The 21,374-nt window shown below is 33.4% G+C and overlaps 1 protein-coding gene across 4 annotated transcripts in view; it reads right to left on the reverse strand.

Moving 5' to 3' along the window:
* Positions 1 to 2,313: 2,313 nt before the first annotated feature.
* Positions 2,314 to 21,374, reverse strand: part of LOC111047439 — a 72,139-nt gene continuing 53,078 nt past the window's right edge. For 2 of the 4 annotated variants that reach the window (XM_039421412.1, XM_039421405.1), the window contains 5 exons: positions 16,091 to 16,508; positions 14,343 to 14,450; positions 12,896 to 13,060; positions 5,615 to 5,719; positions 2,314 to 3,138 (listed from right to left, as the gene is read on the reverse strand). In XM_039421412.1, coding sequence (XP_039277346.1) covers positions 2,633 to 3,138; positions 5,615 to 5,719; positions 12,896 to 13,060; positions 14,343 to 14,450; positions 16,091 to 16,508 — 1,302 coding nt within the window. In that variant the 3' untranslated portion in view covers positions 2,314 to 2,632. The remainder of the gene's footprint in view (positions 3,139 to 5,614; positions 5,720 to 12,895; positions 13,061 to 14,342; positions 14,451 to 16,090; positions 16,509 to 21,374) is intronic. The other 2 variants (XM_039421418.1, XM_039421426.1) reach the window with 2 other exon arrangements.

The following is a 21,374-nucleotide window of genomic DNA, read 5'->3' on the forward strand; positions in this document are numbered from 1 at the left end:
GTCCTCTTACATTCTGATAAAGAATATTAATAATATTAATATCAATTCATCAAGGTGATCAGATCCAGCGCAAATTATTGGAAAAGAAACAGAAAGAGTTGGATGATGCTGAGTCCATAAACAAAGGGAAATGTACTCTGAAAACAATAACAATAGTATAATCATAGTTTTAATTATTAAGCCGCCAATCGGCATAATGTTATTCCCCGAAATTATCCTCTTTTAAATTTTGTTAATTTGATATTCCTTATGAAGTAAATTGGAATAATATTCACATAGCCTAAATCTCCCATTCAAAGGTACAGTACGTATTCATCAGGTAGTCCACACAGAAATCAGTCTGAAAGACCGATATTTGGTATCTGGTTTGCTTTTCTGATTTATTCATCATAATAAAGTTCGCCAAGTAAAACTCATTTTATGTGTCATAAAATCAGCATTGCATTGGATGCAATTCATGTTTTCTATACGTTTCATTACTTTCCTTGCCCTACCATAGGTAAGGAAAGTATTGCTTTCCAAAAAAATTTAAGGTACCCTAATTTCATGTTTTCTATACGTTTCAAGGCCCCCTGAGTCCAAAAACATGATTTTTGGGTGTTGGTCTGTGTGTGTGTGTGTGTCTGTGAACACGATAACTCGATTGAAATTTAACTTAAAATTTTAAACTGGCGGAAAAATGGCGGATAATGGCTAAAAACCAAATTTTTCGCAGTTTTCTCGAAAACGGCTCTAACGATTTTCTTCAAATTTATACTCTAGATACACTAGATAGCTATTTATAAGCCCTATCAACTGACATGAGTCTCATTTCTGGGAAAATTGCAGGAGCTCCGTAATATTCCTGAGAAGAATGAATTTTGTTAAATTTCTATCACGATTTTCTCAAAAATGACTTGACCGATTTTTTTTAAATTCATACCCTGTATAGTTATTTATCAGCTCTATTAACTGGCATGAGTCTCACTAACAGGGGGTCCACCCCATCCCAGAGAAATTTACTTTGTAACCTCCTTCTCGTGCGTGAGGTAGGTAGGTAGAGCAGTTTATTCAAAAGAACACATGTCGATATTTTATTTGTAGAACAGCTGTTTTGACAACTTTTAAAAAATCCTCAAATTTCATAATTCAAACAAAGGGAAATGTACTCTGAAAACAATAACAATAGTATAATCATAGTTTTAATTATTAAGCCGCCAATCGGCATAATGTTATTCCCCGAAATTATCCTCTTTTAAGAATGAGGCTTATAGATCAATGAGCAAGGAAAGTTGTGTGAGTGTACCACACCAGATTTTTGTCAGTTATAATCATGTTTTATGTGGAAATGTGTAGAATAAACTATTATGTAGAATAGTTCATTGTGATTCGATTCGCGTTTACTAGAGGTCTCTATCATCGATGGTTACCATTCTATGACCGTATTTTAATAAACGCTGGACTGGATCCGCCATTAAAAATCAGCCATTACGCTGCCCCCAAATGCGCATCAAGTGATTCGGATATCCTCAGGTAACATAGAATCAGAATATTTGGGTCTGTTTCCATCTTCACAAATTGCCCAAGAAACCCTGCTTTTTCGACATGAGAACCCCTACTGTCAGTGTAGGTCTACATGATGAGACTAAATTATATACACATTATGTTCAATCTAATAGAATTTAAAAGGACATAAAAAAATCGTACGTTCAATAATAATTACCGAATTCTATGTGTAAGGAGCCCTACCTGTGCTGACGTCACCAGAATGCTCTATGGCTTTGTTTACGGAGGTAGTGTACCAGCTAGGCACTTCTTCCAGAAACGAGGAGGAGCCACTAATGAGGGTAATAAGGCGGAATCAGTAGACAATGGAGTATGGTATGAGTTGGAGGATGAACCTTTTTGAGCCTTTATTGAAGTATAGCCTACTCATAGTAGACAGATAGCGCGGCCCCGTCTCCTTTCCATAACCCTCAGTATTTTTTAGCAAAATGTCAATTTGATCAGTAGTACAAAATGTGATGATGCGTCAAACAATTATTAGCTTATCCCTAGTTCCCTAGTACTAAATCCAAAGTCATTTTTATATAATAATTAAAGTATAAATCTATTGTTAAATTTCATATTTCGTTGTTGATGCAAAAAATGGTGAACTCAACTCATCCGGGAAGGTATTTTCTGAAATTCCAGACTCGGCAAACCTATTATGCTGTAGACGCACTAACTTCCCGGCCTTATCAGGTTTTATATATTGAAAGGGTGACTAGAAACACATACTCAAACATAATAATATAGTATTTTATTGGTCAATACTTTCAAATCAAATCGAAAAGAATTTTATTATCTTCAAATAGTTACAATAAACTGTGTTGAACATAGGACGGAATAATAAGTTATTTAATATGAGACTGAAATACATCATTATAAAGTAATACATAATAATAAAACTTATCTATTATCTACATACATATTGTTCAATTATTGAGAAAAATACCCTTGCATATGTATTTATGTACCTTTATAAAAACATTCTCATGGCGGTTGTAAATATAAATAAGAGCATTCCCCACAAAAAGTTGCCTGACATCCAAAACTGAAATGATATTTTTTGAAGTCTTCTTATTTTAGGGGAACTTTGTAAGACGTTGCTTCATTGCTTTTTGTAAGCGTTATTGCTGAACTTTGTAGAAGGGGGTGGTTGGCTGGGACTAGCTTTGTTTCTATTACAATTATCTGTACTTGATTTTATATTTTTTTCCTTATCCTTGTTCTGGTTAGTGGAAGGAGGCTGGGCTTGTTTTCCTTTGCAATCTACTACTTTAGATCCTTTTCCTTTTGAATCTTTTCCTTTGCCATTTTTGTTATTAGGTGATGGATTTCTTCTTGTATATGATGTGTAAATTTCTTTTGGATTGATAACACCAGACTTACGTGTTGTTTTAGTAATAAAGAATTTCCTACCATTGAAATTTAAACAGTGATACTGAATGGTGACTAGTGGGAGTGGGCAAACCAGGTGCTTGATTTCAGTTTGAATGCATGCACTGCCAGTGAAATTGGTTCGGAAAATGAAATCGAATGCCACTTGACAGAATCTTATTCCAGCAATCTGAGGTATTGTTATACAGAATGGTGGACTTTCCTTCATGTAGTTTCCTGCAACAAATAAACAATTTCATTCCCTCATCTTTGGCAACTTATAGCCCTATATCATGTTATGGTATATTACAAAGAAAAAGAAATTTTGGGATAATTTGAGAACTTCAAATAATATATTTTACAAGAAAAAATATTCCATTTTTGTCGAATTAAAGTTACGCTGTTACGCTTAAATCTACTAAGGTCTCCCTCGTTTATTAGAAATCTCTCGAAAGCAAAAATATCTCAGTTATGTGTTATTAAAAACATGTTTTCTAATCAAAGACAACTGTCAAAAATTGTCTTATTTTCTATCAAGTGGTTTATTTAATCAAATACTGGATTGGCAGTTGCTTTACTCAAGAAAACCGTTAAGAAAATTCTCTATTATCCCAGAAATTTAAATCATTCGTTTTTGCCCAATTTTTCTCATTTTTAAAACTTCTTCGCAGTCATCTTTATCAATTGCATTGAAAACATCTTTCAATTCCTCCATTATAATTATTTTTACATTCAAATAATAATTCACTAAATAACCTAATAACCTAAATTAATAATATTATCGTCTACAGAAGCATTAAAAACAACCGTCGAAAAATAATTTACTGTCAGCTGTTTCCCCATCAAATCTTTACAGATGTCAAGTTAATCCAAATTATTTGGTTTAAACTTCTTGCTTTGGAGGTTTAAACTTTCCCAGAGTTTAAACTCAATACAGAGTTTAAACTGATACTGTGCAAACGGAATTTTAGTTTGAACAAAAAAAAAATCCAGATTTGGTTTAAGCTTTAGCTTAAACTTACACTGTGCAAACGACCCTTATACTATAATACATCTACTAGATGCCTATTATCCTAGATTTATACTGTAATATGTATTACATACTTTATATCTCGCCTGTAATCTGTATACTGTTACTAGAATCCATAGGACATGTCGTCTGTCGTCTAATTCTTCAAGAAACTGTCGTGTTTCAGAAGAAAGGGCTCTTACATAGTAGAACCAGGGAATAGTTGGTGTTTTACGGTCATATATCATATTTATATTTACTTTTCTTGAGGTTCATTACTTTTAAACCCCCTCTATAGGTCTTCCAGAATGCTAGACTATGTAGGCCTATTGGCATGCATACCGGGTTGAAGATAGGGAATCCTCATCTGATACTTGTTCTCGTATTGTAAAATTATTATTTTTTACTTAGTTTGAGAAATATGCAATTCTGCATGAAACAATGCTAATATTTAGCCTACATATAAAAGCGGAATGTCACCAATTCATTCACTCACTCATTCATCTATTAACACAACTAAAACTCTATTGGACCAAATAGACTATGTTCAAATTTGGCAGTTATGTTTAGTCGGCATTCAGGCGTACTAAGAACAGACTACAAAAATTCCAAATCTGCGTTTTCTTAGATTTTTCAAGAACTGATTGACAAAAATATTTGAATTTGATACACAAAATGATCAGTTATGGTGTAAAAAGTTGAATGTTCATATTTGGCAAAGAAGTTCAGATGAGATGTACAAATGTTGAGAGTTTTAAAATAGTGCCGAACATACGCTCAAAATCTTCGGTTTTTCAGGGTTTTTCGATAAAGAACTTGAGATTCACTCGGTGATCTGGACACAGCCTATAGATTATTAACACATATCAATATCACTCAATATTTGTGATGAAAAGTCCCAATAGGGAACAAAAGGTAGTATGGGGTGAGTTATGTAAATAAGAGTTTTTTCGTTAAACCCTACCCCAAATTTTGAACCATCAACCTCACTTGTACAAGTGAACGGCCGGTGAACTAGGGTGGTTGAACCTGACCTAGACCAACCCTCAACTAACCTATCCAGTTCATGCTCACTCAAATCAAATAATATCCCACACGCCAACAAAAATATCAGCTTTCAAATGAAACTATGAATGAAGTTAAACTACTTGAATTTCACCCTATACCTTAACTTCTTATGTTGTGTAAAAAGTACTCCTCTCTCTCCAGATGACTTCCAGGTGTGGGCTCCACACCCCCCCCCCATCCCCACATGACTTCACAACAATCTCTCCAATCACCTAGAACTGTAATCTAAACTACTTGAACTACTGCATTTCAGCTTACCAAATACATTAAATACCGTACATAATAGATACGCTCCTGCAGTGAACCTGAGAAGCCAGCCATCTACATTCATACAGCGCAGATAATATAGTAACATCTCTTTACAAAAATTAAATACAGCTTCTCTCTTTCCTCGAATTTACAGCGAAGCAGTGAGTTATTTGTTCATACGAGTTAGCATAAACTGGATTTATTGGTTGGTTGACCTCAACTCTCAACATCAACGGATTCAAGAAACTGAAATTTCAGTTACGTTCTATAATAAAATCCCCATTCCCATTTTCAACAAAATAAACTAGAAATATTATTTGTCCCATATTAACCCCTCTATAGAATGAAAAAAAAAATATATATATATATTTATGGTACGGCACTAACCCACTTCTTTCTCCAGTCCATACGATTTGAACGGCGTAGTCACTTTCATTCCGAAACCAATATGTACTTCGCCCTGACCAAATTTCAATTCGAGGAAAACTTCACCTGATAACATTCATAAGAAATCATCCATATCAATAAATACAGAAATAATACAGAATAATCTATCAAATAGCTGGAAAAAGATAATAAATTCAACTAATCCTCGAGTTTTGAAATTATTACATTATTTATATAAGTATTTAACATTGAGTAATATACAAATATCATTTGAATGATAAATGTAATAAAAATATTTAATTTTTATTTCTCAAAGGTGACATTTTATTAATTTTAGACTTAAATAAAATTCAAATGTAACATTTTATTAAATTTGGACTTTACAAGCTCTAATCAGGAGGTGAAAGTGAAATTGAAAATTTCCAATGATAGAGTAAATTCCGTCCTGTCTTGTGTCGGCGAGGTATCGGTGTGGAAACGGCTGATTGGGTTGGCGTATCAACAATGCTAATAATCTATTGTTAACAACTATCACCAAAGACCAAAAGCTTATTTCCTACAAAACATAATGCCAACTGGTCAGCCCGAGTTGGAAGTAGAGAAAGGTCAAGAGAAATACTATGTCACTTTTTGAGTTATTAATAATCTACTCGAAAGCTGATATGAATAATGAGTCTGATTTTCAAAGTAATAGTAGAGTGTATAAAGGAAATTCCTTTTCCAATTATCCTTGGAATGCAACATTTCAAAAGTAAAAACTTACATCGACATGCAATTCAAAAAGGAACATTCCTGTCAAATTTCATGAAAATCTATTACCGCGTATCGTCGTGGATGCGGAACAAACATTCATACCTACATATAAAGAGAAATGCAAAATATTCGACTTGAATCACAGTCCTCACATCTTGGGCCTCAATTATGGCGTGAAATAGAAAATTCGAAAGGATTTCTCTGTCAATAAAATCCATATGAGAATAAAGTACGATAACTTGAATGATTTTTTGTGAATGTCTTGAACATAAAATTAGAATGTTAATGAGCATATGAGAAATATTAGATGAATTACTTACTTACTTACGCCTTGGCTCTATAACCTATTGAGGGTCGTGGCCTCCCGCAGTATGACTCTCCATTCGTCTCGATTTTGTGCTCTTCTCCATCTTCTGATGCCCATTTGCCTCAAATCAGTATCGACGTCATCAATCCAATGCATGCTTGGCCTTCCTCTCAATCTTCTTTCTCCTGGATTGATCTGAAAATTTTCTTCCCAGTTCTTGAATCTTCCATACGTTTCACATGCCCCAACCAACTTAGACGCCTCACTTTTATTTCAGCTGCAATATCTGGGTTGTTGTACAGCTCTTGCAGCTCTTGGTTAGTGCGGATCCTCCATTTTCCATCACTACAGAAAGTCTTTAATTTTTTCGGAATATCTTCCTTTCCCAGACAATGAGTAAGTTTTCGTCCATTTGAGTTGTAGACTTTACTTTCAAGTTTTTTTTAGATAAGTCGGGAGATGAGGAGCTTTTTCATTGCATAATAGCATCTATTATGGAAGTTTTTCTTTAATATCCACTTGGATTGCGTTTTTGTGTGTTATCACAGCTCCCAGATATCTAAATTTCTCAAACTTTCTCAAAGCTACTGTCTCCAACCACAAACTGTATTTCATTTCTTCGACAATTGTGCATATATTCCACCAAATATGGTTGTATTAATTCCAAATCGTGTTTGCTCAGATTTATTTTTCAGTTGGACAAATCTTTCCTGTAGCGATCTTTTATTCCTGGCTACCAGAACCACATCATCCGCGTAGGCCACGTTCTGTAGAGTCTTATCCATGATAGGGTTGACAGTCAAGCTCCGTAAAATCTTTACCACACTGATTAAAAAAAATACTTGGTGGTGATTCTTCATGAGAAGTATATGCATATATTTTTCATGTGAAGTATTATAAAGAGTGGGTGAAGAGTCCAATAACGGCTTAATATCTCATACACAATAGTTATTTGTATATCTAGAGTGAAAAGTGCTGTTTTTTCTCCCTGAGGGAAAAGTTTGAAGCCCGAGGCGAAGCCGAGGGCAACAATTTTCCTGAGGGAGAAAAAACATTTTTCGCCACACTTGGATGTAATGAGCTGGTTTACGTGCGTCATATGCAGGCCGAAAGTGATTGTTTTCCGACCAGGCCGGTAAAACTTTACGGCCCTAGGGCTGTAAAATGACCTTGAATAACAGCTGATCGTGTCTGATCTCACAAAAATCATAGAGATAATCTCCTAACGACTGTAATAATCTATATAATTATGTATCGTGAATCGCGGTATCATGTCTATAATAAATTTTATGAATTACTGTTTTATAATTTAATATTTATTATTGTGTTTTTGATATCAAACAATAGAATACGATGATATCTCCATAGCCTCAACAATATAATATTGGCTGCATTGTCCATTGTCAGAAAGGTATGTATCGCAAGTATTTAAAAGTGAAGAATCGAATTTGAAATCAAAGTACAATAATTGTATCAATATTTAAAAGTGAGGTAGAGTAATAATTGTTTCTTTTTTATTATCGAATTCCACTTCTTAATGCAATACAATCAACAATAATAATAGGAAAATACAGCAGAGATCTAAAGTTTAAGGTAAGCCTACTGGTGAAACTCAGCCTTGACTGAAAAATTCCTAGTAATTTTTCCGTAATTCATTATTAAAACTTTTAGATAATTTTTCTTCAATATCAAACCATATAGAGAAAACATTAGGCCCACTCAAGATTGAATCTTCGAATGTTTTCTCTATGATTTAACTATTTTCAGAGCAATATTTTGTTGTGAAAATGCCGGCAGACCGGCTTCAAGTTTGCCGCTATACACTATATTATAGTAGCCTACATAAGTTACCTGACTTACAGGCCTCTTCGATCAAAAATATGCAATGGCCGAGAGCGTAAAGGCATAATACATCAGAACTCAAAGCTCAGTGAATTACAAACATGATCTAGGTTCGAACCTTTTTTTTTTGTCGATGAATTTCGACTTTTATTAGCTATTTTTTATATTAGTTACTGTAATTTAAATTTCAATCAATTTTTTAGATATATTTTGAGACAAAACTGTGAAATATGCAATTATATTAATTTTTTAATCACATTATTTGAAAATAGTAATGAAAATTCTATTCATCCATCTATCCATGAGATATTGCACCAGGCGCAAAGTGCGAGCTATAAAAATTCAAACAATTATTCGAAATATTAATAGTATAAAAATATTGTCACTATTGTAAATTATTAATTAGTAATATTGAAATTAATTGACAGTGAAAGTTGTCATAACCAAGACTCAAATTATCAAAATAGGCTGTTTGAATTTTATTTATTTTTTAATTTCTTATATATTGGGAAGTTTTTTTTTGGTGTGGCGAAAAATAGCGTTCGCACCATGGGCAAAAATGTATTTCTGGCTCTCAATCTTTTCTAGTCCTTGGCCTACGGCCTTGGACTTAAAAACTGATTACGAGCCGGAAATATCTCATTTTCGGCCCTAGGTGCGAAATATACTATTTCACTCATGATATACACAACATTTTTCCTCCACCTACATTTTTATAAAAACTGCTAATAAAATAATTTTTAAAAACGTATGTGACCAAACAATGTGTTACAACATAATCTAAAAAGTAAACAGAAACAGCTGGCTTGTAATCACAGTTCTCCTCCGACAGCACTATCTGTCGGCTAAAGTTGTAACAACAATGACAGCCACAACTACAGCTATGATGAAGTTCCCGTTTCAAATTTGATTAGTTAATAAGTAATATTCGTTGGCTGATATTTTGAATAACATGGAATAAAAGAAAAAAATATATACATTTTTTTTTAGTATAGTGATATGAAGTTTGTAATAATTATTTCAGCATACAAACATAAATTTTATATATCGATCAAATGTCTGGTTGAGGTATTGAATTTAGTTGGTTTAATGACTACTCTATATGCTTCCTCATCTGAGCTTAGACCTTCTGCCCTATTCCAAATGTACGTTTTTAAAATAGAAATGCTTCCCATGTTATTTAAATGGAGTCACTTTTACTCCCTAGGGAGTTGTTCTGTTTTTTAGTACCGAGAGCGAAAAAGTGACACTTTAGTATCATGTTTCAGGGAGTAAAGTAAGTACTTTTGACAGTAGGAGGGGGAAAAGGTAATTGGATGATGGGTGTGATTGGGGATCCTACTAAAATTGAGAATACTACTTTACTATGACTTTAAAAATCTGGTCCGCCAATTAGCAAACTATTCCATGAAGTAGGTGAATTTATGTTTATTTATAGTTAATCCTGTAAAGTTTCGAGTATAAGGATTGAGTACAGACGGACGAAGGTTGTGTAAATGTGTATTCAAAGTAAGATGCTGCTTATTTCTATTGGCATGTGTAATGATTTTCCCTACAAAGATCTGTCGTAGCGTTGGAACCCCAAACTCAACAAACAAATTCCTGCTAGGATACAGTCTAGGCCGTTTTAGAGCAGCTCTAATTAAATGCTTTTGCAGGGTAAATATTCTATTAAAGTGCGTGTCAAAGGTACCCCCTCATAATTCTATTCCATATTGGAACAAGGAGTGAGCGAATGCATGATATATGGTTCTTATGATGTTGATATCCTTTAGAGTATTAATTTTATAGAAAATGTATATTAGGTATTTCAATTTAGATATTGAAATAGATAAAATAAATTTAGCGTAAATTTAGCGGTATTTTTATTTTTATTGTGTTGTACATGAAAGTTCCATTTTAAGTGACTGTCAACTATTATTCCAAGATATTTTAGGAAATTGACTTTTTCGATTGTTCCACAGATACAATTATTATTGGGTCTAGAGACGATATGAGAGTCATGGTTGTGAATTTTTATATCTAATTCAGTAGGTGGTTCACCAGTTATTGTTGGAGTAAAAGCAATAAATTTTGTCTTATATTTGAATTTAATTTGAGAGTATGCTCGTCAAACCATCGCTTAGCAATGCTTGATCCTTCATTTGCGTTATCATATGCCTCTCTCCATGATGATCCAGTAAATAGCAATACTATATCATCAGCAAAAGATATCCTGGTGGAATTCGGGATATTCTATTTGAGAAGATTATTCAAACAAATCAAGAATAATATTGGCGATAAGAACATTCCTTGAGGAAGACCAAAACTTGGTAGAATTCTTGTATCAGTTTTATTGTTCAAGGTCATAGTTTGCGATCTATCATGCAGATAGCTGGTAATCAACTTTTTTGCCACTCCATGGATACCACATCCATTGAGCTTATCTGTCAATGTCGAATGGGGCATGGTATCAAAAGCTTTCGCCAAGTCTAGGAAGTCACAGCCAGTGTTTTAACGTTCTTATTGAAATTCCTGTTAACTGAATCAATCAATACCATAACAGCAGCATCCTTGGTTGATTTACCACACTGATTTTTTTTGCAATTAAATTATTCTTATTTAGGAAGTCAACCAATCTTTTTTAATCAGTCTTTCTATTATTTTAGCAAAATTGCTAAGTAGACTAATTGGTCTATCTATAATTTGCTGGATTGCTCTTATCGCCTACTTTATGGATTAATATAATTTTGGCCATTTTAAAACGTTTTGGAAAGTAACCCTCACTAAAGCATCTAGTTATTATTATTATTTCAAGTGGGCCAGCAATATAAGGGTAGATCTGTTTCAGGCAGCAAATTTATCCTCTCCAGGTGAAGCATCATTTTGAGGGAATTTATAGTAAGTGAATTTTCAACAGCATTTGTTGGATGTAGACAGAGACTATTTTCAGGAGGTATAGATAATGATCGTAGGGGAGATGTATTTCTATTGTTATCTAGTGCTTCTGCATATTTTTTTCCAACATTTACAAAATAGTCATTAAATATTTTTGCATCTATTTTTGATTTTTTTTCTATTTCTAAAATTTATCTAATATTTTCTCATGTCTTTTTTGTATTACCTTTGTTTAATTCAAACTTATTATTAAAATATTCAATTTTCGCATTTCCAACAATGTTATTTAAAGTGTTTCTGTAATTTTTATAATGATTTTTCAGAACTGTATTGAAAGGCTGCTTTTCCAGTTTTTGGGCCATTCTATCTCTTTTGCGCATTGCACTCACAATATTCTGTGTAATCCATTTTTTAATGGCCTTTTCTTATGTGATATGATTGTGTATCACTACTTTTCACCAACATATAATTCTTCATGGGGTATGAAAAGTATTACTCAAAAGGGAATACTATTCCCAATGTCTATAAATAAATATACAGTAGCATTACTTACTATACTTCACTTCATTCAGTGAAGACATCCTTTTAAATTTGCGTACATCGCGAATATCGTAGAAGTTGCAAGAATAACTTGCCTATCACATACCGTATCAAGGGTATACCATAAATATATTCGATTTTCTCCCAAGAAACGCACCATATTTCAATAAGTAATTATTGACCGAGCGAAGTGAGGTCTAAGATTCAAGTCGTCGGTTTGGCATTTCTCTTAATGTTTAAATGTTTATATGTTGCGCATTTACGGCGAAACGCGGTAATAGATTTTCATGAAATTTGACAGGTATGTTCCTTTTTTAATTGCGCGTCGACGTATATACAAGGTTTTTGGAAATTTTGCATTTTAAGGATAATTTAAAAGGAAGAATCTGGCGTACGCCAGATATTAGAGTAAAAATCAGACTATTCATCATAAATCAGCTGACAAGTGATTACACAGATGTGTGGAGAAGCAAGTCTATTGCTGTATTTCCATAAGGTCTATAGTTTCAATCAGGTACTTGTGGATGAGAATACTGCGTGAGGTCTACTGTTCACAGAACTACTAGTTGGATAATTAGCTTAATAATTCCCTGAATTGAAATCTGTATTTTATCATGTAAATATATAAGAACTGTGTTGCTCCAATATACAGCAATACTAAGATAAAGGAAGGAAAAAAGATGTTGTCGAATTCCACTATAACATTTTTATTCACCAAAACTAGTTTTCGTTGCCTATGGCAACATCTTCAGTGGCAACTGCCATAGATGTTGCCAAGGTGCCATGATGTTGCCAAGATGTTGCCATAGGCAACGAAAACTAGTTTTGGTGAATAAAAATGTTATAGTGGAATTCGACAACATCTTTTTTCCTTCCTTTATCTTAATATGGAGAAGTTCCACAATATCTCTGATAAAAGTGTTAAATACAGCAATACATTTTCTGGTGGTGAATGTACTGACCTGTTATTCCCCAAGTGGTATTATCTTTCTTAATGAGTCCGAATTCACCAACCAGGAATATCTTAGTAGTGCCTTCAGTGTAGGTAGTGAATGCTTTAAAGGCTTCAACGTTTTCTGCCTTTGATTTTGGAGTGATGTAGCCTGCTGCCACAGCTCCTCGGAATCCTACAACCATCACATTAGATCTATAAACTTTTAAAAAAAATCAGTAAGATTTTGCATTAAAAATAATAAAAATCTGGTGTGGTACACTCACACAACTTTCCTTTTGCTCATTGAACTGCAAGCCTTAGGCCCGCCGCAAAGTAGACCCACGTAATACACGAAAAGCAACCCACGGCGTGGGATGTTCTGTAAACCGTTGCTAGGCAAGACATCTGTGTAATGATAATAATACATACAATGAATAATCCACTGTCAGCTGATTATGAATAATTCTGTATCACTGGTTTACAAAACATCCCACGGCGTGGGTTGCTTTTCGTGGATTAGCGTGGGTTCTACTTTGGATGCTTCGTCAATCATGTTACCGCCCGTACCTCGCACAGTAATTACCACAGTAATTACTCAATTATTGTAGAACTGGAAAAATCACTCATTGCCTAGTATAGGCTAAATTTGCTTTCACTGAACACATTGGCGTATGTTGACTTTCTCTGATATATGTCAGAGGAAACTTATACGTTTTCTAAGATTGTTTTATTCCATGTAAAATAAAACATTAGAAAAACATGTAAAAGATAGCTTTTTGACTATCAATTTAGAATTGATAGGTTTTTCAATTTTCATTTTTTAATAGGTACGATAAATTTATTTTCCAGTTTTTATCAATTGGATTCGGTTTTCAGATGATCCATTCTGCATAATATTCCAATTTGTATAATATTGTTAAGACCTATGATGTGTCAATGTGATATTTTTAGTACTGTACAGTTATGATCCTATTTTTCTTCTCAATTATGATTAAATTTTGTAAGCACAGTCGTTTTTCATGTCGAAGTCAAAGTTTATTAACATACTATATATTGCTCACCTTTCTGTATTACTTTTAATTGACTGCTACCTATTTATTATTTTTATTACCGTATTTTGGATTGTGATTATTTTTGTTTCTTCACAAGAAGATCCTATAGCCAATTCATAATAATATATTGTATTTTGGAGCAAGATGGTGAACCAAGCACTGATCGGAGACATCTCAAGTTGATAGATAAAAATAGTTCTATTGCTACGGATCAAAATAATTACCATTAAGTATTAAATGTGAAACAGATTTTTATAATTATCAATTTTAACTTGAATGCAGCAATAACGTTATCTGAACTTGGTTTTAAAATCACCGAGGACTCAGTCAGTTTTCATATGTGGATTTATAATGTTATCATCGCAGTTCGTAATGGATCAGAAATAACAACTAAATAATGATAATAACGATGTAAATACGTACCTCTCATACCAAATAAAGGCGTTGCAAAATCGACCTCATATTTGAAAGCAATACCATTACCATTTCTGATCAATCTCGGACTTGGACTTACACTAACTGCTTCTTCAACTGAAAAATAAATTGAAGCGTGTGAACGGCACGAAAATATAAAAGTTATTGCAGGCCTCGGCTCAGGTGAATGGCGCCCTGGGCAAATGTTCTACTGGGCGCCCTCTTATTACTATAATGTAAAAGCAAATAATCTATGTCACTTATATCTTATGAAGTGAGTATATAGTATGAAGTGAGAATCACGTCTTTCAAACACAAAACTGTAGATCTCTTAACATTCTTCAGACGATTCAAAGCGGAAAATCCTCTCTCTGCAGAGCAGTTGGTGACTAATCTGCTTAGAAAAATATTCTAACAGCTACTACAAGATTTAAGAAAGTAAACTTCAATTCACGTTCTATCATTTATTCAAACATGTCATGGATTCCATCAAAAGTTCTTCATGTTCTCCATACATTTTGAAGTGCAGACATTCATTTTCAAATTCACTTCTTATCTCATTAGGGCGTTGGAGGCATAAAGTTTGTTCGCAGCTTGTGGTATGGCCTCTTTCTGTAATTCTTTTTGAACAAGAGCAGATAGTATGGTATTTGAATGATATCACTTTTCAAAAGAGATATCAGCTTATAATTCTCATGTTTATTACTATTTACATTTTACATTTCCGGTAGCCTGTATTATATTCACATGTTCTGCTGTTCTATGTATTTTTTTAAATCTTGAGTAAAATATTTTTAGTGGGTATTTTGATTCTCTAAATTATTTTCATCATCTTTTATTTGCGCCCTCAAAAATTTGGCGCACTGGGCAAATGCCCAATCTGCCCGGGGCTGAGTAGGCCTAATGAAATATTATTTCATTTAAGCTGATCAAGGATAAGTTTGATCTGCAGTTCTGGGAAAATTCGTCTTGAGAGATACTGCTGGTATGTGAATCGAATGAGTAGTAGTAGAAGTAGGTCTGTTCAAAATGTGTATTTGTAACAGAGCTAATTCTGAAATAAGGAAAAAATTCTATATTTATAACTTAAATCAAAATTAAAAAATATATTGAGGTGCCGACATTTCTCAATGCTAATAGATACATAAGACATGAGTTGTGAACATTATTTATCAACAGAAGAAGTAGCCATCTGATTTTTTTTCTCTCTTCTTATTGCATCGATACAGTCTAGTGGATTAAGAGGCGAAGTGCCTTCATTGAAGTGGAGGAAGTAGATGAAAGAGTGATGCTTCGTGAAGTACAAGCTGGTTGAACTAGAATAAGACTCAGACTAAAGATAGTCTCAAGTCAAGATTTATTTATCCCACAAATTTCAATTTACAACATGTGAGCCACAGAGCTCAAAACTACAGTGATTCCCCTACAAGACTATACGTATAATTTACTATACGTTAAAAGACTATACATATTACAACTAAATACTTCCTATAAAGTATAGATTTTCATTTTCGAAATAAAATTCGGCACGTTAAAGAAATAAAATTCATTTATTCTTTGCAGCATTGTTGATTCCATTGATGAAAGACTACGACTTGCACAGAATACAAATCGCAGGGGTGCCCAAGGGGAGGGGGAGCTCATTTTTTTCTAATTGATGTGAAATTCACATTTCGAAATACTCCTAGTACACTTTTTTGAACACACTATTTTCAAAAAATATGAATCCTATCAAGTAATTTGATATGATATCTGACCTTCTATAGCGGCCGTCGTTGCAGGTACAGTGCAGGGATGATCATTTTTTGGGCATTGACATTGTGGCTGATCACACTTATGTGCTACCTCATCCTCCACTTCCACCACTTCTGGGCTCATGCGATCCACTATGGCCAAAGCATCTTCTTGCACTGCACTGTTTGCTAATTGCGTCATTTTTTCATCTGTAGACTTTTTAAGAACATACTGGTCGTTAGGATCTTTACAGACGTTGGCAGGGGCAGGGGCAGGGCCAGGAGCAGGAGGTTTTGATTCGCTCTTATTGGCAGGGGGATTGCTGACACCGTCATCATGTTTATTATTGCCCCAAATCCAACTCAAGTCCACACTGCAGTCTGCGTTTCCAATAATGCATAATGTGATTATCAAAACGCTCTCGATGCGCAGTTTTCTCATCTAGACAAATTGATTACACGGTTTATTAAAAAGTGGTGACTTACATATTGGGAACCGATTAGAATACAGTAAAATGCATAAATTATTCTTCCACCAAAAGATGGTTTGGATTAGAGAACAAAAAGCGTATGACTACGTAAAGTAACCCAATAGTGAATATCGTCCAGTAGTACCAGGTACTTTTTGCTGGAAAAAACCTCCGAACACGCTATTTTTTTGTGCAATTATTCTGGAGTATGGGACATCTTTAATACGAAATTTGACCTTCAAGCCCTGGAGTGTTTTAGAGGGTGTCCCAAAACCTAGGATTTTTGATTCCTTTTCCATTTATCTGCAATTTTTGCCAATTTTCTCATCGGAGAGAGAAAAATCACTGTTTTTTTTTAATAATAAATTCCAATAAAATGAAATAATGTGGTGCTATCTATCTCCAGCGACTCCTGAGTTATATTTTTTTAATTCGGAAAGAACGAAAATTAAAAGTAGTATTTCCGTTTTAAATTTTCCAATTTCCACTATTCACATTTATGATTCAAAATCCCTCTGGGCATAATTTTGTGCTTTACAACCTGACTCCTGGTGGACTGTTCTATCTTAGATGAATTTCTACGAACACCTGATAACAATATGTTTCTCGCATTCCGAAAAACACCCAAAATTCAGTTTTAACCACCATCATTAACTTCATTGTACTCACATTGAGATTTTGCACAATGATATAGGTTTCTGAGATCATATTCACCCGTTAGATGCACTTTGGTTTCAGTATTTCCTAGAGGATAGGCGAACATGAGGTCACCTCAAGAATCAAAATTTCAAACACTTTTGATTCAAACACACTTCAGTAACTTTTGACACACAATGATCGGATCTTCTCGTATACTATTTAGGCCTAGTTTACGAGAAGATCCGATCAACTTTTGTGTCAAAAGTTATTGAAATATGTTTGCCCATTTTTCTCGCCTCGGCAAGGCGGTCCAAGATCACTTGTCATAAGTCAAATGCGGTCAAAGAATGAGAAATTCATCCTTGATTGTACTTCACTATAACCTATACTTCAATGCAAAAATATACCTAATTTCTATATTCAAGGGTTATTTTGAAAATCCATAATGATAAAAATTTGTTCTTGGTCTTATTGTAAAGCAGAATCTCTTCTTACATTTGACGTGAATAATCATGGAAAAATATAACTTATTCGTAAAGTTTAATTCGCTCGTTTCAAAAAATCAAGAAAATTAAAATACTCTTCTCATTCTCAGGTTTTCGGTACCTAGTTTATTGGTGAAAGAAAATGGTTCAAGATGGGTTCGAGACAACTATGCTTGTAGGACATAAGATTCTCCACAATTTGAGACCAATCGCAAGTTTATCATGTATCAGTATCAATTTAGAGTGTGTTGATTATTAGTAGAATCGTAAAAAAATAGAAAAATGAAATTCACCATTTTTTTATTTGTATCTTACTTTTTAATAGTTATTGTATGAATCGGGTCGTTTATTAGAATGGAAAGAGGAGAAAATTCTCTACAAACCTTTACTAGATTTCGAACTTTTCATACATCGAGTATTTCACGAGAGAGAGTGATTTAACAATAACCATGCATAATCGACAATTCGTGATTGTCCTATATTTCCATAAAATTAGACCAATCAATGAATTTTGCGCAACTAATAAAAGGAAAGCTGAATTTTCATAGCCTGGAACCACCCACAATTTTCTTATCTTCCCCCCGCTTGCATCATCACCCTGGACCCCCCTCAAGTTCGAAACTTGAAAGGTTTATCTTGGAATTTATAGGGTCTATCAAGGGTTAGCGAGTATTATCTCGACTCCTTATGAAGGTAACTTGTGGGATTTGATTTCATCGGTTCAAGGATAAATAGATCTGCAATTAATGTTTAATAACATTTTATTGTACATCGATTGGGAATTTATTCTTATACAAAGTCAGAATTATTTCTGCCTCATAATTTTTATTTTTGCAAATAAAAGTTTACGCTTGGGTTTTTCGAAAAAATGTTTCAGCTAAAAGATGTAGCTCGTTTCAAGACCATCAAAATGGTGTATCATAATTCATATTTCTTCAATGTTCTATAATCTTAACTGTTCAGTTAATCTGCATTTTGTACGGTTTTGAGTCGTTTTACCAATTTGATTGATATACTACCACAAAGCACCAACAGGTGGTTTCATGGAAACAACTGGTCAAATGCAAGGCAATTTGTAAACGGGTGAAGGCCTACCTGGAAATATATCTCAGAAAGAATGGCCTAACTGGACTTCGGTTGTAGAGCACAAAATTACGCCCACAGGGATTTGATTCATAAATTGAAATAGTGAAAATCGAAAAATATAGTTAATTGGAAACGGAATTTACTCCAGATTCAATTTTCCAAACCTTTGACTAATTTTTGAAAAATTGTGACTCAGCACTCAATGAAGAGAGAGAGCTCCGAATACATTTTCTTACATTTCACTCGAGAGTAATATTTTTCATTTCGATGGCTCAATTTGGCGAAAATCGCAGAAAACTGGAAAAGTAACCGAAAATTCAAGGTTTGTGGAGCACTCTGTAAAGATATCCAGGGCTAGGAGGTCAACTTTTTGTATTGAAACCGTCCAATACTCCAGAATCATTGCACAAAAAATTCAGCATGTTCGGAATCAGGTTCCCCAAACGGCCCTTTTCCACTACCTCGTGACTGGACTAATAGCATGTCATATCTTATCTCTTACTTCCCATCAGTTTCAGCTGATTTCTCATCGGTTCTGTTTCCATAATTAAAAAACTCAAGGTCAAATTGCAGAGATCTTATTCGATATACTGAAATTATCATGTCATACATTAAAAATAGAGTTGTGCCATTCTCAACTGAATCAATACAATGTGAATTGATAAAATAGTGTAAAATTTATATGAGAATTGGTATGATAAAATTATTTTTGGTCAAAAATAACAATACACTTTGATCAGAGAACTTATTACATTGATGTATTCTACTTACTGTTGGACCTCCCTGTCAATAGTAAGAGATTTAAAAAAAATGTTTGGAATAAAACAGTTTTCGAAAAGTTAGTTGAGTAACATTCAGTTTAGTTTAGTTCAGTTTAGTTGAGTAACATTTCAGCACGACTGAAAAGTTCAATTACGACTATAAGCGACGTGAAAAAACTGTTTAAATATTTTCTAATCCCACAACTGTTTGAGAACAATACTGAATATGACGTTGATGACATTCATCACATAAGGCTATTGACACAATTTAATGACTTCATATTTTTTTAGTTGTATGGATGGAATAAGCATCGCTATATTAATAAGGATTTTCGCGTCTTTTATTCGATTTCCACACATTAAAATGGAAATAGTTCCTATAAGGTATTTAGAATTATTAAGAAAAGATGTTTCAAACCACAACTCCAATTCCAAATACGAGCATTGTTCACTGATCATTGTAATCCTACACTCTAGAAGTTATTTCCATCACATAATAGAATATTTTACCATAAAAGAACTGATCAGCTTAACAAGTACGACAAACCTGTTCCTGTCCTTATACGATACAAGCCTAACATCATAGGCCTGTACTTAACCAGTGATTAATCGTCATATATAGTAATTTTTAGGAAGAAAATTCACCAATACCATATTTCAGCCTGAAATTGTAGTACCTTCAATTCCTTTACAGTAAATGTATTTCTTGCTTTTTGAAAAATGATTTTGACTTGTCAATAATAAAACACTTTATCTTTCAGAAGTTTAGCCTGAACTTCCGATGATCGTTACTAGAATTAAACAAAATATTACTTTAAAAATGGAACAGACCCATGTAAAAGTATGTTGGTTTTTCTAGTTTCCATGTCATGGTAATGGTAATCGGAAGTTTCCAGTAGGTAGAGGGTGCTGTTTAAGGGAAGATGATACGTTGATAGAGGCTCAGTGAGTCTTCGGAGGTTGAAAGCTTGATAAGACGGAAAAGGAAGATAAGTATCGTACTGTTTGTTTTTTTCTCGTAGATTACAGGAGGCAACATCTGAAAAAAGAAGTGTTAAAAAATTATAAAATAGCTTTGAAGATTAGTTTACTATCAAACTTTTAAAATAAATACCAAGAAGAATAAGTTTCGTTTATGAAAGATCGGGAATTGATCATTAAAACTCTATTAAATATAAATATGCTTGTTATTTATTTTGAGAGCTGAGCCTTCAATTAATTAGTTAATATAGCCTACTTATTTTTTATTTACTTTTCCCACTTATACTTTTTGTATACCACTTGTGCTTGTACTTATAACTTGTGTAAGTTGCATTCACTGAGTATTGCTGTAGTGTATGTATCTTTTATTTTAGTTACTTAATCAATTATTTGATTGTAAAAAGTACCTAGTGGAGACTGATTTGGGCGTAATTCCTGTAGTATTCCTTGTTCTTGTAATAAAATAAATACATAAATATCATGTTAATATTTAGCTGTTAAGTAAATTCTTGTAAAAATAACGTTCACTGATAGGCTATATATAATATATATCAGTTCAAGACTCACTTGAAAATGATATCAATGTTGAAACAAGTTGTGAGTGTATTAAAAAAAGGTACTTGTATTTTGTATTTTTATTTCTTGATAATTAAGAGTTGCCCTAACAAAGAAAAATATATATATTTGAATTTACATGTCTCTATCTTCAAGGTTTGCTCAAGGTAGCTTATTGATTCAATAAACGTTTTTCTATTCTAATAGTTATTCAATAGTTCTATAATGATGTGTTGAAAAAAGGAGACAAATTTGATTTGATTTAGTGAGTATAATTATAGAAAAAGTAAAATGGATAATATATGGATGGTATTTACACATTCTTCATAAT

The sequence above is a fragment of the Nilaparvata lugens genome, chromosome 1 (genome assembly GCF_014356525.2).
Source record: "Nilaparvata lugens isolate BPH chromosome 1, ASM1435652v1, whole genome shotgun sequence".
Lineage (NCBI taxonomy): Eukaryota > Metazoa > Arthropoda > Insecta > Hemiptera > Delphacidae > Nilaparvata > Nilaparvata lugens.